We start from the raw sequence: 10,088 nt of genomic DNA, 5'->3' as shown, positions 1-10,088 counted from the left end.
TTCTTCTTCCTGTTTGCTTCCTGTTTGCTTCCTGTTTGCTTCCTGTTTGCTTCCCATCTGCTTCCTATCTGCTTCCTATCTGCTTCCTGTCTGCTTCCTGTTTGCTTCCTGTTTGATTCATGTCTGCTTCCTGTTTGCTTCCTATCTGCTTCCTTCTGGCTTCCTGTTTGCTTCCTTTCTTCTTCCTGTTTGCTTCCTATCTGCTTCCTGTCTGCTTCCTGTTTGCTTCCTGTTTGATTCATGTCTGCTTCCTGTTTGCTTCCTATCTGCTTCCTTTCTTCTTCCTATCTGCTTCCTTCCTGCTTCCTGTTTGCTTCCTTTCTTCTTCCTATCTGCTTCCTTCCTGCTTCCTGTTTGCTTCCTTTCTTCTTCCTTCCTGCTTCCTTCTGCTGCCTGTTTGCTTCCTATCTGCTTCCTATCTGCTTCCTATCTGCTTCCTGTCTGCTTCCTGTTTGATTCATGTCTGCTTCCTATCTGCTTCCTATCTGCTTCCTGTCTGCTTCCTGTTTGATTCATGTCTGCTTCCTGTTTGATTCATGTCTGCTTCCTATCTGCTTCCTTTCTTCTTCCTATCTGCTTCCTTCCTGCTTCCTGTTTGCTTCCTTTCTTCTTCCTATCTGCTTCCTTCCTGCTTCCTGTTTGCTTCCTTTCTTCTTCCTATCTGCTTCCTTCCTGCTTCCTGTTTGCTTCCTTTCTTCTTCCTGTTTGCTTCCTTTCTTCTTCCTATCTGCTTCCTTTCTTCTTCCTGTCTGCTTCCTTCTTTTTCCTGTTTGCTTCCTTTCTTCTTCCTATCTGCTTCCTTCCGGTTTCCTGTTTGCTTCCTTTCTTCTTCCTGTTTGCTTCCTTTCTTCTTCCAATCTGCTTCCTTCTGCTGCCTGTTTGCTTCTTGTTTGATTCATGTCTGCTTCCTATCTGCTTCCTATCTGCTTCCTGTCTGCTTCCTGTTTGATTCATGTCTGCTTCCTGTTTGATTCATGTCTGCTTCCTATCTGCTTCCTTTCTTCTTCCTATCTGCTTCCTTCCTGCTTCCTGTTTGCTTCCTTTCTTCTTCCTGTTTGCTTCCTTTCTTCTTCCTATCTGCTTCCTTTCTTCTTCCTGTCTGCTTCCTTCTTTTTCCTGTTTGCTTCCTTTCTTCTTCCTATCTGCTTCCTTCCGGTTTCCTGTTTGCTTCCTTCCTGCTTCCTGTTTGCTTCCTTTCTTCTTCCTATCTGCTTCCTTCCTGCTTCCTGTTTGCTTCCTTTCTTCTTCCTTCCTGCTTCCTTCTGCTTCCTGTTTGCTTCCTCTTTGATTCATGTCTGCTTCCTGTTTGCTTCCTATCTGCTTCCTGTCTGCTTCCTGTTTGCTTCCTGTCTGCTTCCTGTCTGCTTCCTTCTGCTGCCTGTTTGCTTCCTGTCTGCTTCCTGTTTGCTTCCTGTTTGATTCATGTCTGCTTCCTGTTTGCTTCCTGTCTGCTTCCTGTTTGCTTCCTGTTTGATTCATGTCTGCTTCCTGTTTGCTTCCTATCTGCTTCCTGTTTGCTTCCTGTTTGATTCATGTCTGCTTCCTGTTTGCTTCCTATCTGCTTCCTGTCTGCTTCCTGTTTGCTTCCTGTTTGATTCATGTCTGCTTCCTGTTTGATTCATGTCTGCTTCCTGTTTGCTTCCTTTCTTCTTCCTGTCTGCTTCCTTCCTGCTTCCTGTTTGCTTCCTGTCTGCTTCCTGTTTTCTTCCTATCTGCTTGCTTCCTATCTGCTTCCTTCCTGCTTCCTGTTTGATTCATGTCTGCTTCCTGTTTGCTTCCTATCTGCTTCCTATCTGCTTCCTGTCTGCTTCCTGTTTGCTTCCTGTTTGATTCATGTCTGCTTCCTGTTTGCTTCCTGTCTGCTTTCTGTTTGCTTCCTGTTTGATTCATGTCTGCTTCCTGTTTGCTTCCTATCTGCTTCCTATCTGCTTCCTGTCTGCTTCCTGTCTGCTTCCTGTTTGCTTCATGTCTGCTTCCTGTCTGCTTCCTGTTTGCTTCATGTCTGCTTCCTGTTTGCTTCCTTTCTTCTTCCTGTCTGCTTCCTGTTTGCTTCTTTTCTTCTTCCTGTGTGCTTCCTTCCTGCTTCCTGTTTGGTTCTTTTCTTCTTCCTATCTGCTTCCTTCCTGCTTCCTGTTTGCTTCCTTTCTTCTTCCTGTCTGCTTCCTTCCTGCTTCCTTCTGCTTCCTGTTTGCTTCCTGTTTGATTCATGTCTGCTCCCTATCTGCTTCTTTCCTGCTTTCTGTTTGCTTCCTTCCTGCCTCCTGTTTGCTTCATTTCTTCTTCCTGTCTGCTTCCTGTTTGCTTCCTATCTGCTTGCTTCTTGTTTGCTTCATTTCTTCTTCCTGTCTGCTTCCTGTTTGCTTCCTTCCTGCTTCCTGTTTACTTCCTGTCTGCTGCCTGTTTACTTCCTATTTGCTTCCTATCTGCTTGCTTCCTTCCTGCTTCTTTCTGCTGTCTGTTTACTTCCTGTTTGCTTCCTTTTGCCTCCTGAATGCTCCCTGTCTGCTTCCTTCGTGCTTCCTGTTTGCTTCCTTCCTTCTTCCTGTCTGCTTCCGGTTTGATGCCTGTTTGCTTCCTTTTTGCTTCCTTCCTTCTTCCTGTTCTTCTGTAACTTTTGGACTGATTGTGACATTTTTCATCCGTCCACAGAGGAATGGATTCCGGGGATCATCGGCGCGTCGCCAGCAGCAGGAAGTGTTTCAGAGCAGCTGAAGCTCTGCCTTCATCATCGCAGCAACGCCCCATTTTCCTTACCGCTGTGGGACACAGGAGCATTCTGGGTAATGTAGTGTTCATGTTGGAAGTGAGATGTATTCAGTCTTGGTTTTTTGATGTTTTCTTTACTATTCAACGCTAAAGAGTCACCTGACAGGTGCAACAGTCTGAGTATAATAGCGTGATGTCACTTCCTGTCATACTGCAGAAAAAATGAAGGTTGTAAGCTTTTAATCAGGACCAATTATCTTTATTCCACCTGTGATGTCATAGTGGGTGTGGTCTGTAACGGGGCATGGTCAGCTGATGGTGTAGCTGATTAGGATGAAGGTCACCAGGTGAAGCTGTGATGTCACCGAGGGGGAGGAGCCCTGTGAGGTCATAGTACAGCCGCTCTTCTTCGTGCAGACTCTCTGCTCGCAGAACTGACCTGCACACCCAAACGTAACACACCTGTTCTGGTCAGACCCCACCCACAACACCTAGCTGTGACATCATACAGCTGTACAGGTACCTGTGGAGTTGCCTGGACAGGTGCAGCGCAGGAAGTCGACGCAGGTGCCGCCGTTCTGGCAGAGCAGCCGTTCCGAGTCACAGAGGTTTTCTGAGGGACAGATTAGAGTTCATCAGTCATCAGCTAACATAGCTTAGCCGCCTAGGCAGCTAACCGCAAGTGTACCTGTGCAACCGGCTCCGCCTCCTCGCCAGGTGAACCCAGACACACAGGAGTCACAGCGCCGCCCGGTGGCTCCAGCTTTACAGCGACACAAACCGGAGTCAGAGCAGTGAGGAGACGCGCTGCCGTCCGGGTCGCAGTCGCAGTCTGAGGATACACTCAACATCAGCATTAGCATCATTAGCATTAGCTTCACCAGCATTAGCATCATTAGCATTAGCTTCACCAGCATTAGCATCATTAGCATTAGCTTCACCAGCATTAGCATCATTAGCATTAGCTTCACCAGCATTAGCATCATTAGCATTAGCTTCACCAGCATTAGCACTAGTCTCATTGTCGTGGGGTGTTAAACATAAATCAACCAGCAGGTGGCGCCACCCATCAGGATCTACTCTTGTTTTCTCTGCGTGGTTTTGCTGGCTGGCTGATGATGTCAGAGACCCAGACCGGTTGATGCGTTTGGTGGTACCGACCCGCACAGATGTTGTCGTCGTCCAGCGGCAGCGAGGCGTTTCTATAGTAACCGAGGCGGCAGTACTGGCAGCTCTGTCCTCGCGTGTTGTGCTTGCAGCTCACACACGTCACCACATTGATGAAGTCAATGTAGCTGCAGCGGTTGGAGTGACCGTTACACTCGCAGTCTGGAGGACACACACACACACACACACACACCACACACACACACACACACACACACACACACACACACACGCACACACACACACACACACACACACACCACACACACACACACCACACACACACACACACACACACCACACACACACCACACACACACACACACACACACACACACACACACACACGCACACACACACACACACACACACCACACACACACACACACACACACACACACACACACACACACACACACACACACACGCACGCACACACACACACACACACACACCACACACACACACACCACACACACACACCACACACACACACACACACACACACACACACACGCACACACACACACACACGCACACACACACACACACCACACACACACACCACACACACACACCACACACACACACACACGCACACACACACACGCACACACGCACACACACACACACACACACACACACACACACACACACACACACACATTTTTATAGGGTCAAGTGGAACATAATCTCTTAAAACATTTAACAGACAAACCATGAAATGGTCAAATAATTATTGGTAACAAAAGGAGAAGAAATGAAAGAAAATAAGGAGGAAAATGTAAACAGAATATTTATGAATATTTATAAGGAAACATAAAAATAAATAGAAGAATTATTCATAGAAATGAGTCCAATCTCTGCTGGCCTTCAGGAAGGTTCTGGATTTCACTGAGCCGACAGGAACTGCTCCAAAAGAAAGAATTGTTCTAGAAAAACCGCTCTTATGCTTGTTTCTGTATTTATCATTAAGATCATTTCCCAGAGAACAAAAAAGTCATGAGAATAGAAATTATTTTCACAGCGTCTATGAAAAATGTAACAAACATTCAAGTTAAAATCTGTAGGCCTATCAGCCAATCAGAGTGGATCAATATTCTTGTTCTTTGCCATTTTCTAGTTGTTAAATATTCCACAAAAGGACCAGATAAAAGATGAACAACATGCCAGTTTATTCCTCTGTATTTACTTTAGTTTCTTAGTTTATTCTTGTATTTTGTTCTTCATTCATTTCCATTTAGTTTCCTTTGATTAGTTTTATCCTCTCTTGGTTTATTGCTATGTCCACTTTAGTTTCTTTCCTGTTGCTACATTTATTTTATCGTTTATTCACCATCAGTAATCTTCACTCATCACCTGCTGCGTCTCCTCATCGTCATGTTTCACATCATGTGTTGATTTTTCACTGTTCAGCATCAGATTCTCTGTTTTTATGCCATAATTCACATCTAGTTCGTTGCTCCGTTTCATGTCCCGTTTCTCCTGTTTCAGTTCTGCGCAATGTGAGTCTTTTTTACCCCCTAAGGTGCAGGGCGGTGGGGAAGCGTATCGATGGGGAAAAGGCAGACTGACATAAACCTTTTAAAACAGTGGTCCCCAAACTACGGCCCATGGGCCGGATCCAGCCCGTCTCCACATTTGGTCCGGCACCCTGAACAATACCAGAGATCATTCAGATTTTTTTTCATGTACCATATTTTACGGACTGCAAGCTGGATTTTTCTTCCACCACCAGGGGGCTCTTTAGCAGGAAGTGAATCATTGGAAGTCAAAATTGGAAATAAAAGAAGAAAGCGCCTATTAAAACGGAATTAGGTTGTTTTTTTTTAAAGGTTTTGTTGGCTCTAGTGGCCTTTATTTGAAAGTAGTTTGACAGGAAAGAGGGTTATGAGAGAGGAGGACATGCTGCAAATGTCACCAGGCTGGGAATCGAACCTGCAACCACAGCCACGAGGACTAGGGCCTCAATACATGGGTCGTGCCAAGCCCCTGCGCCACCACAGCAACCCCAGAATTAGGTTTTAATAGGGAACTGAAATTTGATAATGTTGCTGATCAGTTAAATAGCATTGAGGGGAAAAAGAAGATTTTTAGTTTTTTTTAAAAATAATACTGGGATCATTATGAGAATCTGAGGAATAGATATTAGGATCCAGTAGGTGGCAGTAGAGCAACAATAATGGATGCAAGCTGCTGTTGAAATCTAAAGAAGAAGAAGAAAGAGCCCATTTTCATTTAGCACATTTAGCTAGTAGCAACACGAAGGATCAGCACTTTGTTACAGTTACGGTTCAGAAACTAATCAGTTCAGTTAAATCTAAACTTGGCAACTTTTTCTTTTTCAACGTAATAAATGTGATATTCAGTCGACCTGTTCTGACCCAGATGTTGGCTGTCCGCCCCTCTGCTGCTGCTGCTGCATGGTGTGGAAAACCTGGAGCGGCAGAGAAATCTGAGGCTTATATGTTTACTGGTTTAAAAAATAAACTTTGGGGTTGTGGCTTATAGGCCGGTGCGGCTCATAGTTAGGAAAATACGGACTATAATCCTTCCTGGGTTTTTTCTCTGAAGAACCCAGAGGGGGTTATTTGGTTGTGTTTTCTGGAAAACAACACATTTTTACATGTAGGCTCTCCTGCAATCGTCTCAGTTGTTCTGTTGCAAACTGACTCCGGCCCCCAGCAGAGAAGAGAAAAGTTATGTGGCCCTCAGGAAAAGGTTTGGGGCCCCTGGTTTAAAACAACGGAAACAATTTCTGCAATCTGATTATTGAAATGTAAAAGTGCTGTGTTGTTCTATCACCCCGTTTCATACCGGACCACTTACAGCTCCGTGTTAACGCTATAAAATGAACGCTCTCTATCGAGGTATCAGCCATGGAGGGATTTCTTTATGTCTTTATTTAAATGTGTTCATTGTTCAGAGGGATACAAAGTGAGGGCATCGTGATTTTAGGTACCAGTAGCAGGAGAGGAGCTGCGCCAAGAAGCTAACAGAAGCTAACAGAAGCTAACAGACACTGAATAGAAGAAGAGCTACCATCGATACAGTTGCAGCTAAACATGATTTAATGTTACACAATACAGTTTTACCAAGTTGCTCAAAGTCTAAACTGGTATTGTTGTGGATTTAAGGTGTAAAGTTTACCTTCGACCCCCCAAAGGCATCCCAGCGCCCCCCTTTTGTAAAAATGTCCGCCAGCGCCCCCTGCCGTCCTCTGAACGCCCCCTGGGGGGCGGTACCGCCCACGTTGAGAACCGCTACTCTAGAGGAACCGCTCCAAAAGAACCGCTCTAGAGGACCCACAGGTCAGCAGAGGCTGAATAACGTCTGATCAGAACCTCACAGAGCTGAGATCTCTAGAACCACCAACAGAACCTTACAGCTGGTTCTGAAATGGACCGGTGGCTCTTCTTTGGGTCTGGCAGGCGAGTTCTGAAGTGTCATTAATTGGCTTAGGGTTAACCCTAACCAAGATCTGTGCTCCAGAAACAGGATGGTTCTGGAAAGTCCAGTCTGACTGCTGGGTCCAGTAACACCAGAACCGGCTGGTTCTGGTCCATTTTAGATGTTTGGCAGAGGAAGTTCTGATCTGGGACTGGATCCAGAACCGGACCGTGTTTCTGGATTCCTGTTGGGGGGTCTGGGAGGGAACTGGGAGGGAACTGGTCTTACCCTGGAAGTTGACGTAAATGATTTTGGACAGCTGAGTGGACTTTGGTCCTCCTGGAATCAGAATCTTCTGGATTGCTTAAAACACGAAGTAATCAGAGTAACCATGGCAACAACTGATGTCTGATCAGTCATGACAACATCTTATAAAAGCAGCAGCCATGTTGGTTGGTACCTTTCTTCTCAAAGCCTTTCTCCTCCTCTTTGGAAATGGCGACTCCTTTTGTGAACAGACAAAAAATGTTGGTTTTAAATTATTCTGTAATTATTTCACTGAACTTCATATTTAGTTCTTAACAGCCTTCATGTTTAATAACTGGAACCAGGCATCATTGAAAACTGCTTCTTCTCTGTCTGCTTCCAGAATGAGCCGAATCCAGAGGATTCCTCTACAGAAGCAGAAGTCAACTAATTGGCAGAGCATGAAGTACTTCCTTTTGGACTTCAAAATAAGAGATCCATGCTGAGATTCTATAGCAGTGGTTCTTAACCTTTCTTGAGGTACCGAACCCTCCTCGATCGAACCCAGGTTAAGAACCACTGATCTATAGAGCTTCAAGTGTCATGAATGCGCTAATAAGCTGGTACTAGATCATTTTATGACATTTTCTTAGGCTGGAACAATCTTAAGGTTCCCGATCTTGTTATTCTGATCAGTTTATCTGAACATAGTTATTTTAATGCAATCAGTTATACCTTTCATATCTCTTTCATCTGTCCTTTCTTCTTTAGACTCCTTTTTCCCAGATGCCAGTTCTTCGGATGGCTGAGCTGCTTCCACCCCAGAAGACTTTTCTTCTTGTTGGGTTGCAGGATCACCAACGGATGCTTGTTCTGAACTAGGCATTGGATTCTGTAGTGATTCGTCCACATCTAGATTAGCACTGAGTTTAGATTGATCCAAGGTTTCAAAACCTGGATTTAATTCCAATTGTCCCCCAGAAGGAGCCGATGGCTCTACATCAGCCCCAGGAGCTGAAAGGGGAGCTGTGGGTGGAGTTAGTGAGGGGAGGGGTGCATCTGTCAAAGCGCCAGGGGTCCTAGAGGACTCTACATCTGGAGGAGGCGTTTCTGGAGGTTTATTACGAGAAGGGAAATCAGAAAAAGGTAAATCTGAAACCGAATCAGGAGAAGGTACAGCCATCGACCTGTCCGGATCTCTAGAGGATAATGCTGCTTCTGCAGGTATTTTTAAAGTAGATCCTAGAGGAGGAGATTCCTTTGGTAGAAGTAACTCAGAAGACGGAAAATCAGTTGCAGTTTTAGATGACAGGCCGCCTGGTGGAACGTCTGAAGGTGGTAAAACTGAAGGTGCGTAAAGGCGAACATCTTCAGGAGGTTCCACGGCAGGAAGCGTACTCTGGGCTTTTAAAATGGGTTTAGCTTCTTCAGGAACAGTTGCTACATCTAATGGGACAGTTGGATTATCTAGAATATCTGGAGAAACAGCCGTAGCGTCAACTCCGGCTGAAGGTGGAGCGTCTCCTTCCTGAGAGGGTGGAGTAGTCCCAGTTGACAGAGCGTCCCCTGAAGACAGCTGTTCACTGGGTGGAGTGGTTTCTGGAATGGTTGCTGGGTTCTGGGCCCTGTTTGATGACGCTACACCAACAGCAGGTGGAAGGACACTGGTCACCAAGTCGGTATTACCAGTCCCAGAAAAGGTGGAGTAAAAGGGTGGTGTCCCTGAGCTACTCTTAGACTCCTCCAAATCCCTGGTGTTGGCTGAGATTGTGACGCTGTTACTGGCTACACTGTAGCTGCTAATGGTGCTACTGGGACCGTTGGTGACTTTCCCCTGGGCTGTACTGATGTCTGCAGGTCCTGCTGCACCAGCATCACTACTGTCAGATGCTGCGAAGACATCTACGGCCAAGACAGAATCCGTAGTGCTGCTCATGTCAGTCATGCATGTAGTGCTGGTCCTACCAAATACAGGGTTATCAGTCATAACTGGACTATCAGGGGCAGTACTTGTCTCTGCAGCAGTGAGACTCTGTGGGTCAGTGGCAGTCGGACTTCTGGCTGCACCTGGTAGAGTAAGAGCACTTCCTGTGGTTGTGTAAGTAGTCAGTGAAGAGTAAAACATGGACAGAATGCTGTCAGTGGCGGTAGAGGGGCTGGAGGTGGTTCTGTCCGGAAGAGTTGGGCTGCCAGTGAAAGTCCTGTCAGTCAGAGTGGACGATGTCCAGACAGCAGCGTTCAGGTCAGGCTTGGTGCTGCGGTCAGAGGTCGTGATGCCAGTCACTCCATCTGGTCCATCAGAAGCTGCTGTCAGAGAAGAAGAGTGATGACTCTTAGTGATTTTGTTCTCTACAAATTCTGGCTGAACTCTGCAGAACATTAAACTGGGAGCTTTACATCCTGGTGTCTTAATTTAGGGGAACCGTGTTGGTTCGTGGGCCGAACTGAGCCCGAACTGAGTCCCTGTCCAGGTCCAGAGTTTCTCCCCATCTTCTCCTTCTGCACCAAATTGATCTTTGAGTCATTTTCACACCTGAAAAGGTGATGATGACAGCAAGTACAGGTAACAGCAGAGAGAT

At 46.0% G+C, this 10,088-nt stretch overlaps 1 protein-coding gene across 7 annotated transcripts in view; it reads right to left on the bottom strand.

Moving 5' to 3' along the window:
• Positions 1-2,669: 2,669 nt before the first annotated feature.
• Positions 2,670-10,088, bottom strand: part of ntng2a (netrin g2a) — a 21,568-nt gene continuing 14,149 nt past the window's right edge. Inside the window, exons 8-15 of one of the 7 annotated variants that reach the window (XM_008402541.3) lie at positions 8,245-9,816; positions 7,724-7,768; positions 7,552-7,626; positions 3,868-4,035; positions 3,395-3,538; positions 3,230-3,319; positions 2,975-3,145; positions 2,670-2,756 (exon numbers count right to left, since the gene is read on the bottom strand). In XM_008402541.3, coding sequence (XP_008400763.2) covers positions 3,015-3,145; positions 3,230-3,319; positions 3,395-3,538; positions 3,868-4,035; positions 7,552-7,626; positions 7,724-7,768; positions 8,245-9,816 — 2,225 coding nt within the window. In that variant the 3' untranslated portion in view covers positions 2,670-2,756; positions 2,975-3,014. Of the gene's footprint in view, positions 2,757-2,974; positions 3,169-3,229; positions 3,320-3,394; positions 3,539-3,867; positions 4,036-7,551; positions 7,627-7,723; positions 7,769-8,244; positions 9,817-9,906; positions 10,077-10,088 lie in introns of those variants that run through there. The other 6 variants (XM_081611091.1, XM_081611088.1, XM_017303293.2 and 3 more) reach the window with 6 other exon arrangements.

Source organism: Poecilia reticulata, chromosome 9 (assembly GCF_904066995.2).
Source record: "Poecilia reticulata chromosome 9, P_reticulata-male-v2, whole genome shotgun sequence".
Lineage (NCBI taxonomy): Eukaryota > Metazoa > Chordata > Actinopteri > Cyprinodontiformes > Poeciliidae > Poecilia > Poecilia reticulata.
This window is presented reverse-complemented; position numbering and strand designations above follow the sequence as displayed.